Source organism: Protopterus annectens, chromosome 14.part0 (assembly GCF_019279795.1).
Source record: "Protopterus annectens isolate FY-2018-M chromosome 14.part0, PAN1.0, whole genome shotgun sequence".
NCBI classification, from domain to species: domain Eukaryota; kingdom Metazoa; phylum Chordata; order Ceratodontiformes; family Protopteridae; genus Protopterus; species Protopterus annectens.
The window spans coordinates 398839223-398863222 of NC_056748.1; the positions used below are offsets into that span (position 1 = coordinate 398839223).

Sequence of the window (24000 nt, forward strand, 5' to 3'; positions counted from 1 at the left end):
TTTAGGAAACTGAGTGCTTGTCACAAAATGGGCACCATGGAATGCCAGACTTAAAATCCAGAACAGTTCTATAACTGTAGTACAATACAGTGGCATATAGCAAATGTTAAGATTTATTCACTTGTGGTAGTGTTCCTTTCCTTGATATAATGGTTTGTAACATAAGCATTCAGGCAAAGGTGAACTGAAATATGCCATATAATTGTTTTAGATACCTATTAACTAAGGCATATATGGCTAATTATTAAATGACATACATCATAAGGCATCAGAATATTTATTTTTGAGACGGTACCTGGAGGAATAGCAGAAACATTGTCAATAGGTGTATTAGCTAAATTTAGACACAACAGAAGCATTGTTACTAAGTACCACAGCATTATGTACGCTGTAACAAAAGCAAATCAGGATTACTAAAAAATAAGTAAAAAAAAATGTTGATATGAAATTTTGCTGTGATAGAATTGATTGCACAATTAAATTAAAATGAATGAGTCATTAGGTTAATCAAATGGTATGACTCAATGTGCTTTACATTACAATAAATTTAATATTAATTTATGTATATACAAGTAGGGAGATGCAGTGATATCCATCATAAATGAGCATAAACATGAACACTTAGATTTGCTTTTCACCAGACAGGATGCGTTACTGAAACTTTGATATGATTTTGTCCAAAATATGTGCAAATATTCAATTTTTTTTACTGAAAAAAGGCTCCACTGGGCATTAACATAAGATCACTGAGAAGTTAGCAACAGTAAGTATTCTGTTTATTAATTTATTTCTTAGTTTGTTAACTGGTTGATAGGACTGATTCAAGGGAGGCATTTTTCAGCCATAACTCAGGCTAACAGTATCAAAAGTATAAAATTAATTAGTTATTATAAAATTTAAGACATCTTAATACATTACACACAGTTTATAGCAGTCCAAGATGGATTCAAGGTAGATCTTCGTTAAAGTTGACACACGTTAAGTGTCATATATTGTTTAAGAAGTGACCTGCTCTTTAAAAGGGAAGGCTGATGCCTATGTTAAGATCCAGTGTCTCAATATTTAAGGTATGCTTTACCATTTAATGTTTTAATTCAAAATTAGTTCTCCTTTGGATAACTGGAAGTTTATTTTAGTTTCTATTTCTCAAATGTGTGCTTTATAACTTTTCTGCTACATGGGTGATGGACTATAGCAATTGCTGAGACATGTGCTTTGACATCCTGATGCTAACATTTAATGGTTATTATTAAATGAGGTATGGGTACATCTCTGCTAATAATAGAGAGAGGATGGTAGAGGAGGTAAGCTAAAATGTTAGGAATACTGGTATAATCATTCCATTTTCATTATAACAGTTATGCCTATATTCCCGTTGCAGAAATTGAAACTGTCTGGACCTAAATATAATGAAATGTGTTTACTATTTTTAATATTTTAGGAAACTGAGTGCTTGTCACAAAATGGGCACCATGGAATGCCAGACTTAAAATCCAGAACAGTTCTATAACTGTAGTACAATACAGTGGCATATAGCAAATGTTAAGATTTATTCACTTGTGGTAGTGTTCCTTTCCTTGATATAATGGTTTGTAACATAAGCATTCAGGCAAAGGTGAACAAAAATATGCCATATAATTGTTTTAGATACCTATTAACTAAGACATATATGGCTAATTATTAAATGACATACATCATAAGGCATCAGAATATTTATTTTTGAGACGGTACCTGGAGGAATAGCAGAAACATTGTCAATAGGTGTATTAGCTAAATTTAGACACAACAGAAGCATTGTTACTAAGTACCACAGCATTATGTACGCTGTAACAAAAGCAAATCAGGATTACTAAAAAATAAGTAAAAAAAAAATGTTGATATGAAATTTTGCTGTGATAGAATTGATTGCACAATTAAATTAAAATGAATGAGTCATTAGGTTAATCAAATGGTATGACTCAATGTGCTTTACATTACAATAAATTTAATATTAATTTATGTATATACAAGTAGGGAGATGCAGTGATATCCATCATAAATGAGCATAAACATGAACACTTAGATTTGCTTTTCACCAGACAGGATGCGTTACTGAAACTTTGATATGATTTTGTCCAAAATATGTGCAAATATTCAATTTTTTTTACTGAAAAAAGGCTCCACTGGGCATTAACATAAGATCACTGAGAAGTTAGCAACAGTAAGTATTCTGTTTATTAATTTATTTCTTAGTTTGTTAACTGGTTGATAGGACTGATTCAAGGGAGGCATTTTTCAGCCATAACTCAGGCTAACAGCATCAAAAGTATAAAATTAATTAGTTATTATAAAATTTAAGACATCTTAATACATTACACACAGTTTATAGCAGTCCAAGAGGGATTCAAGGTAGATCTTCGTTAAAGTTGACACACGTTAAGTGTCATATATTGTTTAAGAAGTGACTTGCTCTTTAAAAGGGAAGGCTGATGCCTATGTTAAGATCCAGTGTCTCAATATTTAAGGTATGCTTTACCATTTAATGTTTTAATTCAAAATTAGTTCTCCTTTGGATAACTGGAAGCTTATTTTAGTTTCTATTTCTCAAATGTGTGCTTTATAACTTTTCTGCTACATGGGTGATGGACTATAGCAATTGCTGAGACATGTGCTTTGACATCCTGATGCTAACATTTAATGGTTATTATTAAATGAGGTATGGGTACATCTCTGATAATAATAGTTTTAAAATTATTTTTGAGGTCCCTCATTTTTCTATGGTTATTTACTAATATTAATTTGTTCAAAGACTGGGTCAGTGGGTGGGGATGTGAAAAGGCATCAAAATGTTTGTTTGAATAAGCAATAATATTTTTTGTTTGTTCATGGTTTCTTCTAATATTAGATATACCATTGTGGTTCATTGCCCCCTTCTTGGAAGAAAAAAATGTATACATTTTTTAATGTTTTGATGTGTTTTGTGGGCCTGGTTATTTGTTCTATTTATTTCTGCATTATGATTGGGATACTTTTTCCATACACAGTTTGCTCCTAAATGATAGTTTAACCTGCTGTTTGATATAATACTATAGCCATGGTCTGTCAAGCACTCAGAAAAAGGCTAGGGTATAAACTTATATCAAAACAGTTCAGACTAGCACAGTATGATTACAACAGATGCATCTTACATATGAATAACAATTTAAATTAATATTTGGACTTTATCCAAGGGAAGCGTTTACTCAGTACCTCACAGGAATTCAAAATGGTATGGATTCCCTGATTAGAAAGATCCTTAATATTCAAAATTTGTAATCCAAGTGTGATACAGTGGGTAGGTTCTTGACCTTGAAGGCCTGTTTTACCGATTATAAACTAATCTTAGTGAACATATATAGGCCCTCTGAGTCCTCAGACTAAGGAATTGCTACAGATTTTGTCAGTGATGACATTTGACAAGGGGATGACACTATGGCTGGTGACTGTAATATGATTTCTGGTCCATCAGAAGTCTAGAATTGTCCTCAAGAGACATTTTTTTCAGTCACTGGGTAAATTACTTAAAAGATGCTTTGAGCAGATAGGGATTGAAAATGTATGCAAGGTCTTAGGCTGTAGAGAGTGAGACCGTGTTTACTTGATTTTCTCTGAGATTTTTTTTTATACTGTCAAGGATCAGTCACTGCATTCTTCCCAAACAGCATGCGTACTTTGTACAGAACTTAAGTTTTATTCCCCATTGTGATTTCTGACCATACAGTTCTTGTCTTAGATTTGGGCAGGCCTAAGTCGCATTTTGAAAAACATTGGTGATATCTCTATTATGTATGAGTGGAGTATTTTGAATTTCATTATTTATTGGCTGATATTTGGTGGAGTTGGGGGGGGGGTGGCAGTATTCCACCTGGTGTTATAGTGAAACAATGGGATCTTTTAAAAAAAAAATGGGGTGGGCTATCTCAGATGCAAGAAGATATTTGGATACTTGTTTAGGACTAGCATTTAGAGACTTACACTCATATGGAGGTTGAGTCCCTAGACTTATCTGAAGAGGTATAGAGTTCAAAAATCCAATTACATAAAATATGCAAACACAATAACAGAATAAGATATCACAAATCAGCCTCTTTAATGTTCCACCAAAACAGTAAGCGCTTTCGTCTAATGCTAGACTTCTTGAGACTGAATGAGAAAAAACAAGAAACATCTTATGTACATACAGCATAATTGAATAAATATTGAATTAATTCAATTAATTCAATTAACATCATTAGAAACATCATTATAAGCCCAAATTCTAATGCATTTTAAAAAAAGTGTTATTTAAAAATATATAGAAAAGTATGAACACGTGTATAATACCAGCATTTAATGTTTTAATGTTTTTCTTTTTTAATACATTTTAAAATTTTCTTTGTCATTCAGACCTGGGGGGGGGGCACTGGCATTCAATTTAACTATCCAACAGTACTCCCTCCAGTCTAATTCCTCTTCTGCTTCAAGCCTGTTATTAAAATCCAACACCTTATCCAGCACTAGAAACTTAGGTACCCCATTACACTTGGTAGTATTATAGTGTTTACCCCATGCATTACTGCTATCTGATTTCTTGATGGCAAATAAATGTTCATGCATTCTCCTATATAATTCCCTGGTTGCTCTGCAACATAATATGAAGGACATGCAGAACAGAGAGATAAGTAAACTAAATATCTATACCTACAGACATCTGCATTCAACACTTTAATTTTTATGTTACTAACATAAATCTCTTCTAAACCTGTTAATAAAATTTTACAATAACTACAATTCAAACATTTCCAAACTGTCTCTTTTTGTTTCCCAAAATGATTACTTTATCCTGGAAAATATTTTTACAAATTTTCCCTTTCTTATTTATAAAAATGGGGGCATTACCAACTACCATTCTGACATCAGGAAAACTACTCAGAATTTTCCAATTGTCTCTTACCAAATTCTTAATCTGCTTTCCATCTAATAAATACTGGACTACCATCCCAGTCTCATAACTTTTATTTTTTTTTTTGTTGAGATCTTACAGTATTAGTCTGTCTATTTTTATACCTCTATTCTGTTTAATTTTATTAAATTTCTCTTCAATAATGTCTTCAGGGTAACCCCTACCCATCAATTTTTCACACAAAGCTGTGCCTTCTTCAAAAAATAAATCCTCACAATCTGTCAGTCATTAATCCTTTTCAACTGTCCTTTAACAATATTGTATTTCATATCAATGGGATGCATACTGACATACTCTAAGTAGGTGTTGTTTTGGATTTATTTTTTATAAATCTTAGTTCAAAGTTCCTTTCATTCTTTATAAAACCTCTACATCTAAAAAAATCAATTATCTTTAAATGATAACTAAAAGTAAAACTTAAATAATCACAAGCATTATTAACATCATTTAAGAAACACACTAGCCAATCATGATTACCTCTCCAAATAAGGAAGAGGTCATCAATAAAATGGCCATAATATAAAACATGAACACAGTTTTCACTTTTCATAATGTACTCCTCCCAGGCTGTCATAAATAATTTAGCATAACTAGGGGCCATATCAGCCCCCAAAGCAACTCCATTTGTTTGTTGGTAGAAGGAGCCATTAAATTAAAAAAAATGTATGATAATATAACATCCAACATTTCTAAAATCAGAGAAACTTTGTGTGCATCATAAAACTTTGAGCTTAACAATTCTATTCTAACATACTCAACAGCAACAACATTTGGTATTACAGTGAACAAAGATTTAATGTCCATGGTAACCAAATAATCTGATTCCAAATCTTAAATATTCTTAAAATAATTTTAGTGAAGGCAAAGGTGTCATGTATATAAGTCTTACTAATTTCAACTACCTTTTGAAACTTTTTTTCAATAAACACTGCCATAGCCTCTGTCTTACTGCCACCACTGGCCACAACAGGTCTCAGCAGTGGACAGTCTAAAACTTTATGAATTTTCGGCAGGCCAAAAATTTTACTAATCCTGGGGTTATTTTTGGATAGAAAACAAGCTTATTTTGCTTCTATCCTACCATCACATAGCCAATCCTCTATTAAAGAATCTATAAAAACTGTAAGATTTCTTAATAAAATTCAAGCTTACTTTTATATAATAATTTATGTCTTGTAGCATAGCTTTCATAGCTTCAATATAAACATTTCTATTAAAAACAACTAGAGAAGTACCTTTGTAGCATTAAGTATCAAAATATTTTCATCATCTTTTATTCTATTTAGTGCAAGATGTTTATTTTTGTTCAGTTAAAAAGCTCATTTGCAGTTTTTTTCATCAATAAATCTCTTAGCTGTTTTTCCACAATATTCTGAAAAGCCTCCAATTCAGGTCTTAATGGAGGATTATAACAGCTGGGTTTATTAAAACCACATATAAATTTGTTGTCATTGCCATTATCAAAGACAAACTTCAAATGTAACCTCCTAACAAAGTTGCTTAAGTTACTGACAGTCCCACAAATACCTGTTAGAGCCACAGGCACAAAAGTTCAGCCTTTCCTAAGAACTTGAATTTCATCAAAATCAAGCAGTCGATCTGATAAATTTAAAAAGTCTAGTATTCTCCTCAAGAGACATTTTTTCCATCACTGGGTAAATTATTTAATAGGTGCTTTGAGCAGATAGGGATGGAAAATGTATGCAAGTTCTTAGGCTGTAGAAAGTTACACCATGTTTACTTGATTTTCTCTGAGTTTTTTTTTTATATTGTTAAGGATCAGTCAGGGTATTCTTTCCAAACAGCATGCTTACTTTGTACAAAATTTAAGTTTTATTCCCCCTTGTGATTTCTGACCATATAGTTCTTGTCCTAGATTTGGGCAGGCCTAAGTCACATTTTGAAAAACATTGGTGATATCTCTACTATGTATGTGAGGAGTCTTTTGAATTTCATTATTTATTGGCTATTATTTGGTGGGGTTGGGGGGGGGTGTGTGGCAGTATTCCCCGTGGTGTTATAGTGAAACAATGGGATCTTTTCATGAAAAAAAAATAGGGTGGGCAATCTCAGATGCAAGAAGGTATTTGGATACTAATACAGGACTAGCATTTTAGAGCATTACACTCATATGGAGGTCGAGTCCCCAGACTTATCTGAAGAGGTATAGAGTTCAAAGATCCAATTACATGAGATGACAGAAAGAAAAATTAAGTTTGTTATGAAAGCCCTAAACCAAAAATTCTTTAAAAATCTCTGGCAACTCAGATATCTCTGTTCCTTAGTATTCTAAGTGTTGCTGACAATCTATCACTTACATAAGAAATGAGGAGTTGTGCCAGTTGATTGACACCCCAGAGGCAGATCTTTACTGAATTTGCAAGATATTACAAATAGTTATACTCACAGATGGAGAATCTTCTTTAGTCAAGACAGAATCATGTCATTTATTTATATGGCCTCCATTTACAAACTTTGTCTGAAATCCATCTATCAATCCCCAACTGCTTTTTCCTATTTATGCACATGGGATCGGGGGGGGGGGCACTTTAACAGTCACAATCACCTAAAGCCAAAGTTTATACTACTGGGTGGCTACCCCTGCCATGGTAGTTCTTCCACAACACACACACACACACACACACACACACACACACACACACACACACACACACACACACACACATTTATGCTTACATCTATGGCCAGTTTAGAGTGTCCAATCCACCTACAGCATGTCTTTCAAAAGTGGAAGGAAACTGGAGGAAACCCACCCAAACACAACGAGGACATATATATATATATATATATATATATATATATATATATGTGTGTGTGTGTGTGTGTGTGTGTATGCATGCGAGCATAAGTGTGTGAGTCTGCATACATATACACACACACACACACACACACACACACATATACATATATATATATATATATATATATATGTAGGTTTATTTAAAATGATCTTAAACTCACAAATATCAAAAAACAAATATCAACAAATATGAAGTTATGCAGGGAAGGTTTATGGCCTATGCCCACTGTTGTGTGACCTCACATTCGGTATATCTAATTAACAAGAGGTGTGAGGGATCAGGGTGGCTTGTCCTCCTGCTAAAACATTGTTTTTGGATGTGGTTAGATTTTGTCGATATTTTGTGTTTGTAAATTTAGACTTTTTTGTTGATCTTGTGTGTTTACATATCTGTGAGTTTGGATCATTTTAAGTAGAATCAGAAACATATATATTTATATATGTTTGCGCGCACATGCGTGTGTGTTTGTGTATCATTTGAAGCATTTTCTAAGCATATTTCAAATAACAGTACTCCTGCTTTGAATGTGATGTTATTTTGAATAAATATATACTTTTTATTCTGAGTCTGCTCAGGAGTGATATATGGACTCTAAATTGATGAAGTTGCTTGTTCACTATCATGGAGGATATGGGAATCAAACTACAATTAGCAGATTTAGCTGATATGAAGCTGATTGCCAAAACACTATAGCTTCAGTTTGCTACTGGGTGCTTCAGTATCTTCTCAGATATCTATCCATCGTAGATTGTGACGGCTTACATGTTTCACTATTCTCATTTCAGACTAGATGTTTTTGTTTTGCATGCATGAAACAGATTAAAAAAAGAATATGAGGAAAAATTCAGGCATTTCTATGTCATAAACAAAGAGATGGATAAAAAATTCTTAGACAAAAATACTGACTTGCTGACAATTGCTTTTTATACAGAGGTATGCATATCTGAGTAATGAGCAGGCCAGGTTCATGTGAAAAATCACCTCACACAATCCCACCAACAAAAGAATACTGTCATACTCGCATCTTTGTCATGCTTTTCCTTTTTCTGTTTAATTTAATTTCTACATATGAAAGTCATAATGTAACACTGCTGGGACAGGGTTCATCCCCTTCAACAAAGTCATCAGCAAGATAAAAAAGAAGCATTACAGATGACATCCAAGGATGAATGTTGTCTGCGAGTAACAAAGAGATGTCACTGATGACAGAAGGTCGACAGAATGACAGTAGCGTGCTTATGTAGTTAAGCCTGCATCATGCTGATAACAAATGAAGCTAGTACTGCCTGTAAGTGATAAACCTTGTGTAGTCCCCCGTAAATTGGTACCATCTGTGTAGGCAGAAAAATGAATTTTATATCATGGACTGGCACAGGCAAACCTTTTTCAGAACATAATTTTTGTCATTGTTTTTAGTTCAACAAACAAGATAATTTTGTGTCTCACAATACTGCATGCATTATGAGTTTTGCACTCTTTGCCTTTTCATGTCCTGTTGCTGGCCTACCTAATAATATACAGGGTATGCCATATTGCAGGTTTTGAAGAATGACACCATGGTTTGCATCCATTTTTTGGAAAGGTTTTCATTAATGTCTTCATAAGTGATGCAACAGAAGAACTGAACAGAAAACTACATATTTGAAAATGTTCGGGATATCCTTGCAGTCTGTAGATTGTCATAAGGAAGTAGAAAAGTTGAGGGATAGTAAACGAAAAAAACAAAAACTAGTGACCCAAGCATGTTAGCAGAGGATCCTTTTAAGATGGTGCAATATTGCTCTTTGTGATATGTAATGTGCAAGGGCAAGGTATGGTGAGATGAAGGATAAGTCACTTCTAATTGCTATGTAGATAAAAGGAAAATGTTTTAGGGCTACAGTTTGTGACAGTAAGCACCTGTTTTTGGAGTATGCAGCATTAATGTAGTATATATAAGTACAGAGTTCCACAGGAGTCACAGAAAATGCATTTTTCACTTTGCTGACTGTCCAGATCTTCTGCATTCAGGAGACTTGGAAACATAAAGAAATTAAATGCTGGAATGCAAATCCAGGTCTTGCTACGTCGCCTAATGCCTGCAACATTATGCTCTACTGCTTCCTAAGGTTCTAGCATAAGATGCATGTTAAATCTTGGTGAGGAAAAACTGAGGGGTCACAAAATGTATTTCACATTAGATATAAAAGAGATGAGATACAGCACAAAAAGCCTTTTCCGAGGGTAAATAGTGTACATGTGTAAATACTGTAGGGTGCGCATGTGTACTGTAGGGCATCTCAACTGAGTTCAGTCCTGAGTTCTGGTCACTGAGTATGTGGAGTTTACATATTCTTTCCATGTCAAAACTCGGTTGGATAAATGGATACACAAAATTACCCATTATATGTATTTATCAACAGCAATTAGTAATGCAGTGCCACATCTCATCAGTCAATGTGGTGACGTGGGTATAGTTGACTTACATTCTGTTAACTGTAGCAGAGTAAGGGAGAATTCCCTTTGGTCATGTTTATGCAACCAGGGAGTCAGTATGTAGAATAGGTTCATATGTTTATAGGTCATTACTAGGATATTGGCCCAAGAGCGATTTTAAGCCTAGCCAGTCTTTCCCGAAATTTACCAAAATATTGTTGACATGAAGGAATACCCCAAGAAACTTTATGGTTATGACATAGGTATGTACACATCAAGTGTTCACAGGCTTGGGATATAGGTGCAGCTGCAGCATCAAGGGTAAATTTCCAATTTCTCATCCACTGATACAAGTTATGTTTGAATATGGTTAGAGATGAGCTTTGCTTCACATGAATGAAAAGCCTGTTCAAGAAATGGGGTAATGGTTGATAAAAATATTTGTCCCACCAACATGTCCTGTTTATGCCACAGACAAGAATTAGATCCTCAGAACAGGTATTTCTGATGTTATTTATTTTGGAGATGTGCAACAAATCCATTAGTGTGGCATCAGAGGTTGCATCAGTCTGTAGGAGACTGAGCCGAAGCAAAGAGCTTTGAGACAACCCATATAAATAAGTAAGGAGGTTTTCAGGAGAAGCCTCTGTATTAGAGTAGGTGTGATTGGGAAAAGCAGCCCAAGTAGAGAAGATGTTTTATGTGCTTGTGTGGTTAAAATGTTTCAGTGTTAGCTTCTGCATAGCTATTGTGTTATGTTATGCAAGCAATAATGCCTGACAGTGTATGTTATTGTGTAAATAAAGCCCACCCAGAGGTGTTCTAATGCTTGACTCTGCAGGCAGAGGGTCTTTATACCCTGGAAGAGTATTATTTACAGAAAAACAACCACCACCATGGAGGGCATATATATATATATATATATATATATATATATATATATATATATTTATATTTTTGATGTAAATAGTTCATTTGCCTAGTGTTTCCAACTCACTGTAGTATATGTAATTGTTCTTGGAGGATGTATTTTACATTCACAATATAAGTTTGGTTAAGTATTTAATGTCTACAAGCTCTCGCACACACACATATACACACACATTCAGAAGTACCTTTAAAAACACACATGATTATGCTTAGTTAATAATGCCAGCAACTGGAAGTTTCCTAAATCTCAACTGTCCAGATTTATGCAGTATATCCAGATTTTTGGTTTCATCTGCTCCTCATAAAATTTGTGGTTTGCTGGCAAATTATTGGGGTTTGAAGTCGCTAAATAATGAGTTAGTTTTGAGTTTCAGAATTTATCATAGCTCTCAACTAATCAGGCACAAATCTCAATGGAATCAGGGTGAAATCCAATCGGGGACATTTTTAAATATATATATACTATCAACCTGAGACACTGACACAATAAGAGAATGTAATATATATTTTTTGAAGTTAAAAAAACTGAACAATTACATTTATTGGCATAGTATATTAAGTGTAATTCACCAACTTTTCTCCAAAATTTACCAGTTTTAGGAGGGAAGTCTAATATGCTGTAAGCACAAATTCCTCAGGAGTCACTCGTGTAAAAACACAATTTTATTCCAAATTAAGCTAAAATAACATCTGGTTAAGCGCTTTCATCCATATGTCAATGGACGTCATCAGAACATAAGCATTATACAACTGAATCCTTAAATATCCATATTTTTGGCGCCAACAATTTCTAGTGAACTAAAAGCCTGTACTTTTAAAGGTGTACACGTTAAAATCATAACCATAAATATGTTAGGATGGTACAATACATTAATCATCTTAACAATGTTTTCTGCTTGTTTGCATTGCTTAGCACAGAGCAGACTGACACAGTTCTCTGGTGCAGCAGTCTTTGGATTGTTATTTTTAGCAGTGTAACCTAAGGTGCTACATCCTATCATATAGTGGAATAGGGATGCAGTAAGTCTTTCTCATGAGGAATCGAGATATGAATATGTCCACATAATTGGATAACTGTTTACACAAAATGCTCATATCAAAAAAATCTAAAATTATTTCAGACTGGGTACAAGCCAGCACTTACAACCTATCTACTCTACATTATTTCAGATGTATGCAGCAGATACGATTTGAAAATTGTATGTAAAGTAAACACTCATCAACTATTTTTAATTCAACTACCTGGTTATTAAAATGCACAAAATAAAAATAAATACTGAACCTGCACCAGTTTAAAAACCTGATCATGCATACAACCAGCATATTCTGAATTCTACACTGTCCAAAGCATATGTAGCAAATACAACATTGAATTACAATTAGTAGTATTTTTCTTTTGATACAGATCTCTAATTTACTGTCATCTGAAAAATACATGAACCATATGCCTCTGAAAGTGTATTGTTGATACTGACTTTTCTGACGTATAACTTGACAGCATTTATAGCTCACAGCTGTCTTTACGTTTTCTGCATGTACTGCTCTGTAATCTGAGCAGTGCTATATCCTACTATATCCTACTGAAAGGGCTAACAGTAGTCTTGTCTTCACATCTGATTCAAAACCACAAGTTCACAATATTCATTACATGTGCCTCTTTTCACCTTAGCATTACCAACCATATATACTATGATAATTTATTATTGTGATGATCATTTACTTATTTTTTGTGAAGTCAGCTTTATTTGACTAAGTGGTTAAACAGCACTTCCTTGACAAACAAAACTGGAAGACTGAAAAAGATTTTCAGTATAGCACAAAATCTTTCAATCATGCCAACACAGGAGATCCCCTGCACCCTTTATATAAATATAGAAAAAAAAATGTTACATACTTAAGAAAATGATGCAGTGACCTTGAAGAAATACTGATTCAATGTCAGTCACAATGAATTGCATTTCATGAATCAATCCATTTATCAGTCTCTGTGTTTCTCTGTCAGTACCCTCCAAATTATATTCACTTCCCATTCTTCTGTTTCCATCTCATTCTACTGTTCTTGCTGAGTGACTGCCAAGACAATACATACTGTAGCCTTCATATCACTTTTGTTGTTCTTTATCCTCTTCTAAAATTTTCCTTTTACTATTTCTGCAATAGTAACTTATTTTCCAATCACATTTCCTTCCCACAGTTTTACATTCTCATGTCATACATATTTCTTCTTACTCCTTGGACCTGTAATCTGATCTTTCAATAACATTGCTATCTGCCTTACTTTCTATTTGTTTATTTTACTGATCTTTTCATTTTACATATCAGTGAGTCCTTGCTATATGCCCTAAACATAGTAGCTCTCCATTGTTACTTCATCAGTATCACCCACTTCTTAGCAAGGTCTGAACAGAAAAAAACCATTACCCATGTCTATGGCAGCTGTATGGCATAGGGAGAGCCGGGGTGGTCCTGGCCTCAACTCCCAGACAAGAGTCAGAGTTTTTCTTTCCTGTTAAGTTGATAATATAACAATAGATTCCTGGTTTGTACTGCTTTGGATGGTTGTGTATTAAAAGTCACTTTCATACTGGTTTTCCAGTTGAAAGACAAAACTGCTCGTGGGGAAAACACATACCTAACTTTTCAGAGACGCTTTGTTGGTCTAGTGGTGTTGACAACTGCATGGCATGCGGGGGGCCCTAATTTCAATCCAAAGATAAGTGGTGGAGTGATCCTTTCTTGTCCATTTGTCACTTTTTATCAAGATTTTACATGTCTCTGTAATTACAGTATTCTCTAGTTACCGAAGAATGCAGTAAGGGACTAGTAACTGCACAGAGGGTCCTACCCATTGTGTATTTGTTAACTGCATCACAACACTTCATCCTAACACTTGTTCTCTACAGGGTCTTTTTGTTGTTTAGTACATGGGCAAAGTGTAGATCATCTTGTAAAACAGCAAGTCTGCTAATTCACATTCAGAAAAATAAGCAAATGGCAGACATTTTTTACTCTCTCTAAAGCTCAGCTTTGCTACTTAGTAAGTGTAAAACTAAAACTAAAAACAGTAATGTGTGTGTATACCTGTGCATTTCATGCATCTCTGCACATGTGTGAGAGAGAAAGAGGTAGAGGAAGACAGAGAATACTAACTTCTTTCATCTCCAACAGGCAGTCCACCAGCAAGACATTACATGAACAATAAGAAGTATGAAACTCAGTGTCTGCTTTACTGACCGACTTTAATCCTCATTAATTTACCATTAAAGATACCTCTCAACCTTTAGGCATTGAAAAGGCTCAATTAGGAGCCCTCCCCCCCCAAAAAAAATAAAATCTGGACATCAAATTAGCATAAAATGTAAATACCAAATAGCATATAACTTTTCCCACTTCCATTAAGAATGTAGGACACTACTCAGAAACACGTTTAAAAAACGAGTGACAAAAACGATAGAAAAATATAAGCAAATTATCAAACAGACTCTGTAAAATATGTGGACTGAATGAACTGTCATATATATAAAACTACTGAATATGTGTGTGTGTGTGTGCATGTGCATTTGTCTATATATATATATATATATATATATATATATATATATATATATATATATATATATATATATATATATATATATATATACACATACTAAAATTTATAGTGAAAAGGAGGCATGATAAATAGATTTATCCAGAGATAAGTTTATTATTACCCACTGTATGCAGGTCATAAAGCATTTTTACCACTCTGTGCATGCTACCATCCATGCTAACACTATAACTATTCACAACAGCTTAGCCCCAGTCATACTTAAAAAAAATGAACTTTACACATAAATAGACATCAAAATAACAAGAAAAAACACACATGTATAAATAAATACATAGAAATTAAATGTAAGAAAATTAGAACAAAAAGATAAATGAAAACAGTAAAAAGTAAGACAAAATCATAATCTCAGACAAATGGCACTGTCATCAAAATGGAACACATTCTAAATATCTTGATCTAGACTAAAGAAGATCAAAATGGGTTATCCATTCGTCCAGTGATATCAAGTCACATCTGACTCTTATAACAACCCCATGAATAAGAAGATAATTTAACCATAAAAGTATCTGAACATAACCCTCACTAAACTAGTGAAATCATACCTCAGTCTTAGCAAGACTATTAAAAAAGAATAAAATTAAGGTCTGAATTAAGATTAAAAATAACACATACAAGAAATGCTATTCATATAAATCTACAGAACCTACCTAAAATATTATTCAGTGCACAAATTATGCATTCAGCGTATCCTACTGAAATGAATGGAAGCAGTAATTAGACCTATAAAGGAAATAAAATGGATAAATGGAAGATGTAGGGTCTGGCTTGTGTGGCACATAAAATACCTTATACCACTGGATTAGAGAATTTGAATCATGAATCTTCTCTCCACTACTCCTCATGAAAGTTGTTCCTTAAACCTACAATATATTTCAAGTATCAGACAGCAGACATCCAAATATTCCATCCATCTTGCTATCTATCTATACAGAACACATATATAGGTAGCTAGCTAGCTATATATATATTTGTGTATGTACACAAATCATTCATATATTATTGATAAAGATGTCTTAGAAAGGGTTATCAAGGCTCAGTTATTCTTTTCTAATCTATGTTCCACTATTGCCAGTATTGTAATGTATTGCAGAATTCTCTCTTACCATGGTACTACATTGTTTGTTTCATAAATATATCTGTGTTGCTTGTTCCTAACATAGTAGAGCAGATACCTCAGTTATTAGGCTTCTTTATAGTTGGTTGATGTAAAATTCCCTGAGCTTTGTTTGCCCACGAGGAAAAAAAGACTGAGTGTCAGAAAATCTATTGCTGTTTTCCATTGGAAATCATTGCTAGTAATAAATCACTTCTTTTGGGATATTTCTACCTTCTTCAAATTGATGTGACTGTGGAGTTAGTCTATTTGGCATATATAGATTCAAAGGATATAGGGGGGCTTGCTTCACTAACAAAAAAAAAAAAATAAAATCCCACAAAGTTAAATATTTTGCCCTTCTATGTTTTGGGCATTATTTTTCAATATTTTGAACCATCGTCTTTGTGGAAGTCAACATTTTATAGTAGAACCTACTTAGTATTATTATTATTTTGTGATTTGAAGACGCAATATCTACTTATGTATTAATGCCTTACAAAGACAGCAAAACGTTGGTTTAAATGGAACATGGCTGTACACTATGTCAAGGATTGAAGTCCTGCTGGCACCTTTTTGTGTCTTTAGTCTTATTTTGAAATGTAAAGTTGAAAAATGGAAAGCATAGGCAAAAATGTTGGCAAATTCCTAGTGGGACTAGCTCACTAACATAAATAAAAAATACATAAATACTTTCCCTGTCTTTTTGTCAGATAAGGCATTTTCATAATATTATTTTTATGCATTTTAAGAACAATATTTAATAGTGTTTTAGTGCAGCGTCTTTCACAAAACCTGTTAATACATACCTATAAACATGCATATAGAGACTTACCTCTTGATATGGTTCTACGGTGTTTGTAGTCTCTCTTTTCCCACTTGGCATCCAGCCATGTGACCAGTGTTGGCTAAAGCAAATCTGTATAGTAAATGCCACTGTTATAAAACTGGAAACTGCTCTCCATTTGGCAACCTCCATTTATATGCAAGAGTATATGCAAGAAGTTTAGACAATGGTCTGGAAATAAAAAAAATGGTTACATTAGATTTTAATTTATTACATATTTTGTTTTACTGAAGAACTGTATCATGGTACTGTTTAATTGTGCGTCAGATAAACTGATTACTTGTTACAACAGTAGAAGAACAAAGCAAAACATTTTCACTGAAATAATTGACAAGTGTGACTTTGTTGCTGATACTCACATTTGGATGGTCTTTTAAGAGAGGCAAATTCTACCTGAAAATGCAAGCCTTTAGTTCCATGCTTTAACATATATATATGTATGTAGATATATATATATCTATATTTATATATATATATAAGGCATTTATATCTGAAGCGCTATCTGAATAGAAGTAATGGTGGGACTTGCATCATCCTAATGTACAATTATGAGATCAAGCGATTCCCCTAAGGCTGCAATGTCAGAACAACTGACAAAACTTATTACTTAAAAGCTCTCTAAGCACATAGCTGTTTTGACATGGGAATTGCTGAGGTTTTGTATGCACATTAATGTAATTCAGTGTTTGAAAACACCTCATAAGTACAAATGAAATGTTACAGATGATGTACATCACAGCAGAAAAATAGTTTGCAGAATGATGCATATGACACCAACATACACAGTGCTGTCACACTAACTTTGTTGAGTGCTAAGTCTTACATTTCAGTAAGATGAAAGTATTTATTAAAATACTTCAATGGATCAATAAATGCAGTTGTGCTATATCTAGTTTTATTAATTAATTACTGCATTTTTTTCCCTAGGGCAGCCAAATTAAGATAAAGCAATCTGTGTTCACTGGGTTACATTGCAAACCAAATTAACCAATTAATGTAGCCTGAAACATGTGAGGTCATGTGACTCAGTCAGGATCAGACCATGGAGAATGTCATGAAATGAGAACTGTGGGATCCTTTGCGGGGTTAGTGCTTTGGTGCTAGGTAGCTGTTGACTCACCTCAGATGCTAAACTGAAAGATATTTACTTTTGAATTCACAGTAAAAACATGCAGTAGTCCATAATCCTATTAGCTTAATTGAAGGGGTACATGGTGAACTCTAATTGTCTGCATCCTCAGTAACTTATCCAACATTTCCATCTGTTCTTTATTTCATTCTGACAATCCTGTCGTCACCTATTTAAGAGTAGGGAATTCAGTGAGGAATCTTCCTTACGTTCTGCTAGTGAAAAATACTCCTTTATCATTTGGATTAGCTAGCATGGAACAAAAAGCACTACTGATACAGGGTGGTAGCACCAAGTTTCAGTAGAGGTGAAAAGTAAAGTGAGAATACAAGCTCAGAAATTGCAACAGGTTAGTACCAGACACTAAGGCTGAGAGAACACAGATTTCAAAGGAATGCACAGTGGAGTGTAATACTGTAAATGCTTGAATAATGAGCTAACTTCTATAGAACTGAGAATGACTATATTGAGGAAAGCTGGAACCTTAACTAAAGATTCTGTGAATAATATTAATTGTTTAGAAGGAAAAGGTGGAGACAAAGTGAAAAGGCAAACGAACTGAGTAGAGCTGGAGAAGCCTGTGTACTTGTAATGAGAAATAAGAAACAATTTCACCTGAGCAGAGTCTGTTATGAGATGAACATTGATCAAAGCAAATACAGAGATGTGAAAGCAGTCAGAAAAGCAATGTCATACATACAAAAATGTGATTGATGTAAGGATGGGGGAGATGTTTGGTACCCCCTCACAATCAGGCATGTACCACGTATGCCAGATATACACATTTAAAAATAATGTTTATGTTGTGCAACACAATGATGTATTTGACATGTTTGTATTTTATTAAATTATAATTTTTAAGTGGCTTAAATTTTTAGAATGCCTGTTGGTTTAAGTATTTTTTTCACTTGCCATATTGTCATTTCGGGAATTGTCTTATCATTTTTTTCTGGAACTAAAAAAGGATAGCTATATAAAAACATTTATTTATTATTTATTAATTTGTCTTTGTTGACCTGCAAAGAGGCAAAACCCATTTTCAATGGAGGCTCTGGGAGAACGTTCCACAGTTAAATCACATGCATTACATGAAAATAATCACATGTGCAAGACACTTTACATGACCAGTATACATTTTTCATGAAAATAATGAAATTATATGTACTGAAAACTATAAAAGAAATTTACATGCACTGGATAACTTTCTTTGAAGGATGAAATACAAAGGGGTCTACATCAATTTGTCGAAGGTTCATTTTTGCAAACCTTTCTTCATCGACTAGAAACCACCAAATGTACAGTTTTGTGAACATTCACTTCCATGAAAGATTTAAGTTGGGAAAGGAAGCAGTTGGCCAACAGCACAAATTTGCCCTTTTCTCCACTGTAGTGTGATCTCGGAGTTGGTATATATAGTTGAAGGGGGTGTGGGAGGCACAGTCCCGTCCCCCCCCCACTAGGGTGGGTTTGACATACTGCTGTGTGTGTTCCAGTGTAGTTTTTGCCAAGTCTTTTCTTTCCCTGGTGAAATATTTCTAAAATATGAATGTTTGAGGAACTGAACATTTGGTGGTTTTGAGTCGATGAAGAAAGGTTCGCAGAAGTGGACCTTTGACAAATTGATATAGACCCGATACAAACATAACAGTGTCCACACTGGTTTAGTATATGGAAGTAAAGAAACAACTGAGAATGTTTTCTTAGATGGTAGTAACTGCAGGTAAAGAAAGTAACAATTTGATGCATCATTAAAAATAAAAGAAAAAAGAGGTTGATGAAATGATAGGAAAATAAGAAGGTGAGTGTTGGGAGAAGGCTGAAGGCAAAGAAAAAGTATAATTCAAGTGAATGAGCTTTTATGAGGTAAGATACAGTAAGTGGGTTGAAAGCAGAGAGCTGCTAGGGTTGCTGGCTAAGAAAAAGATCTGGGGAGGAAACTTGCAAGATGGCTGCACACTGAGCAACGGTTTAATTTCAGCTTCCCCATTGTGAAAACAGAAAATGAGAAAATGGAGCTAGTAAATTTGTCAGTTTGTGTAAAATTCAGTTACTGTCTAGTAAGCACACTGCCTGGATGGAAACAAATAAAACATTTTGAGAACCTGAAAAAAAATTCAACTAGAAAAGATGAACAGAAAACAATGGTTGGGAAGAATCCTGTGGCTGTTCAGCAAAAAGCAGTTCAAGCTTCAGCTTTGGTCTAAGAGATGGCTTCCAGTAATTTATAGGAAAAGGAATAAATCAAATATACTCAGAGGTGATTAAAACAAATGAAACACTGAATATATTAACTCAAATAAGAAAAGACTGAAAAAAATAGAAGCTTTGACTAGTTATTCAGATGAACTTTTAAAACTGCAAAAATCAGAGGCTGAAATTAAGAAAAGGCTGACTGAATATGAAGCTTATCAAGAAGAGCTGTTTCACAAAATAGTTGAGTTACAAGATATAGTTGGCAAAGCGAACCTATGATTTTCTGCTTTAACAGACAAACTGGAAGGAACAGACTGCATTATTTTTATGAAAGCACACATAAAGCTCTTGGATTGGTGTTTCACATCATGATTTAACTGAAAGTGCACATTGAGTGTATGCTCCAAACCTAGTCACTGATAGCAGCCAAAACCTATTTTATTTAAGATGCAGTCATACCAGCAGAATGAGTTGAAACTAACAAAACTGTGGAAGAAGAGAAAAGTATTAAAAATTAGAGACATCAGAGGGTTTGTGGCAAATGATTATTTATTGTACACCAGGCAGAAGAGAAACAAATTTATCCCAGAAATCGGAATGTCGAGAAGCAGGTGTAGTATTCAAACTGCTGTATTTAGTAGTCTTAGAATATTTTCCTGAACTATTAAAGACATTTTTGATGCAGAACAGGCTAAGGAAGAAATAAAAATGCCCATCCCACAAAAAGTGACCCAGAAGCAGAAAGATATTCTACTTCTCATTTTTCTGACAATAAAGCTCTGAGAGTGACTTTGCAAGTAAAACCTTTTCCAATGGTCCAAAAGAAAATGGTTGAGACACAGAAAAAAAACAGGTCTTAATTAGAAGAATCAGGAGTACCTTGGACTTCAATCAGATTCTGGTGTTGGGAGATGGTCAGGAAGAAGACAAGCAACAGTGAAATTAATGAATAAACGGGAGACTATACAACATCAGTAACATGTGTGAAATATGGATTTGGAAGGAAAAGTGTCTGAGAAAAGACTGGACTTTTATTAAATGTCAGACCTGTAGGTGGACTGTAAAACATTAATTCCACATTATGCCATTAATGTTTAGAAGGACATTAAGGGGAAAAATAAGTAAGTGTTGTTATTAATGGAATACATGCATATGGTCGAATGGCAGAGTACCGATGCTACAAACGCCAAAAGCAGTGACCACAGTTTTGTATATGTCGAATTTTCAGATGCCAAACCCGGAAATACCGAATGCTGGCCAAGCTAATATTCCCCCCTCTTGACCCATGGTAGCACTTGTTGCAGCGGTTGTGCGACCCAGAATTTCAAATTTGGAATTGTGCATGATATTTTGAGTGTTCGCACCTGTGAGTTTCGACATTAAGATTCAGAAAAACGGCCGTTCGGCATTTGGTCACACGACCAAATGCATGAATTCCGTTATTAGTATTTGTATAATACATTTCATAGTGTAATTTAAATGTCATCTTATAAAGCAGTTTTGTATAGTGTACAATCAGAAGTATACATATATATGTGTGTGTGTGTGTGTGTGTGTGTGTGTGTGTGTGTGTGTGTGTGTGTGTGTGTGAGTATGAGTGTGCATGTATTCAGTGACTGTTCTATATGTTAAAGATATTAAAGTAAACAAGTACTTATTTAGTTGTAAGAAATATAGGCTTTGCATTATAACAGGAGAAGAAAGGCTAAACAGAAGCAAGTTTAAGTTAACATGATGCTGTGATCTTGGGGTGGGTTTTGGGGTGCAAATGTGGACTGATTATATTATATGCAGACTTAAAATAATAGTTTTCCTTATTTTTACAAGGGTGGATATCAATGTTAATATCCTTGGCTTAAACTACAGACATTTTTTGTAAACAAATACACTTGAAAATAAGACATCTAAAAGTATATTAGCTTGTTTTATTTTTCATTAGCAAACAATCTCTGTGAGAGACAAGATATTTACATTTGAAGGTAGTTCACCTGTGGAATTCTATAAATTATGTTCTGAGTGAAATTTACAAAGATTTCTTCATGCATCTCAAAAGTTGTTAGCTGTTTTTTTCTCATTGCTGACTACTTTTATAAGGAGACAAGCTGTCTGTAGGTATAAGCAGTTCATGAATTCATACTGAGAGTTCTAAAGATTCTTGCTGAGGGAAAGGCAAAATGTAAAGATACAATGGCAAGCAGTTCAGTAAAAAATAAAGTTTGAAATTGTGAGAAACTAATAAGAGATACTAACCTCCCCAACAGTATTAATAATTTAATGCTTTTAACAGAACAGTGCACAATTTGGTTTTATTTAAAGACAGCCAGTGTACCTTTTCTTTGGACTAAAAGTTAATTTCTTCTTAAAGTATAAGGCTGTAACATGTGCTTTAGCATGGATTACATACATTTCATATTAGGTTATGCTGATGTGTGCAGCTGTCAGTTTTGGACAATTGTTCCTATCTTGAGGGTTAAACTTCATTTGTTGAAAATGTGCATTGTTTTGTATGTTTGTTCTAAGTTAATAAGGGATGAGGGTGTTCTGAAGATTAATTTGCTTGTTTGAGGGTTTTCATTAAAGCAAAATGTCTTGAAAATGTGACATAAGTTCAAATGAAGATGAGAAGAAACTACATAAAATATTAGCCTACCAAACATTAGTGTGTGCATGTTAGACAGAGATTTGAAATATACATTAAAAACTGTCATGTACAATAGGTAGGAACAATACATCTTTATGACAATGGCTACTCTATTTATATTACCTTGGAATGTAAATGGCCTTACAGGTATAGCCAAAAAGGAGCACTGAATTATATTAAGAAATGCAGAGTGAAATAGCAATCTTGCAAGAGATATATTTGGAAAGATATGAGCATATGAATTTGACAAAATGATTTCAGCATGGATATTCAGCAGAATATCAGGGACAAAGGAAATGTGGAATAATAATAATGATTTATAGTGGAGCTCCAACAGTCCTACAAGAAAAAAAGATAATAATGGTAGATTTGTTGAAGTAAGGGGCTAGGGAGGAGGCTGTGGTGGCATATATTTGTATTCTACCAAAAACTGATATTTTGGAGTTTAAGATAGTTGTGGGAGAAATACTCAGCTTTCAGCAGGGAATATTACTTACATGTGGAGACTGGAATTTGATTTGCAATAGTGATGATGTATCAGGGGGGTTAAAAAGGAAAATATAACAAAAGACACTAGATTTCTGAAAAAAATATTTGCTATGGAAGATGTGAGTTCTGTAGAGTTAATAGAAATTATATTTCCCAGACATATGTGCATTTAATTAAAATCTTTGATGCATATTCAATAACTATTTCAGATCATGCAGTGATAAAAATAACATAAAATAAAGAGTAATGAAGTAAAATTGTGACACTGGCAATTTCCCACCTACCTGTTGAAAATAGATGAGTTTAAATGATGGGTAGTGGAAATTATTCAAGGGTTATTAGGGAAGATAGAATTTTCTTCATAAGGAATAGCTAGTGAGTGTGATAAAATGAAAATGGAGTTTATAATATGGTAGAAATAAAAGAGAAACAGAAAATTATATGCCTAAGAAGTAACAGGAATTAACAATGGTTAAATATTGCATAATAAAGGACTGTCACAAACAAGAAGAGGAGCAATTACAAGAAGAGAACTTAAGGGAGTATTTAGATAGTATAAATAAGTTTAGAAAGATTGCTATTAAGCAACTATTTTTTATAACACCTCCAGAGCACAAAATATTTAGCACAATGACTTAGACAACAGAAAGCAGAAAGGGTTATCTCCCAACTTAGTGAGGCTATGACAAGAAAATTAACCAGGAATCCTAAACAGGTATTAGTGATATTTTGGAAATCTTATGTACATTTGTGTAAATTAGAGGAAAGAGGATATCAAGAAAGAGCACAAATGAAATATTTATGGAATATTTAATTATGCCAAGATTAGAGGAAGTTGAGGCCAACAATTAATAGCTAAGATAGGAGG

General features: G+C 33.9%; 1 protein-coding gene across 2 annotated transcripts in view; it reads right to left on the minus strand.

Annotated features, from left to right (window-relative positions):
- GNRH1 (gonadotropin releasing hormone 1) overlaps positions 1-24000 on the minus strand; it is a 366381-nt gene that overhangs the window by 279495 nt on the left and 62886 nt on the right. Inside the window, exons 1-2 of one of the 2 annotated variants that reach the window (XM_044056168.1) lie at positions 17040-17130; positions 16669-16851 (exon numbers count right to left, since the gene is read on the minus strand). In XM_044056168.1, coding sequence (XP_043912103.1) covers positions 16669-16812 — 144 coding nt within the window. In that variant the 5' untranslated portion in view covers positions 16813-16851; positions 17040-17130. Of the gene's footprint in view, positions 1-16668; positions 16852-17039; positions 17131-24000 lie in introns of those variants that run through there. The other variant, XM_044056169.1, reaches the window with a different exon arrangement.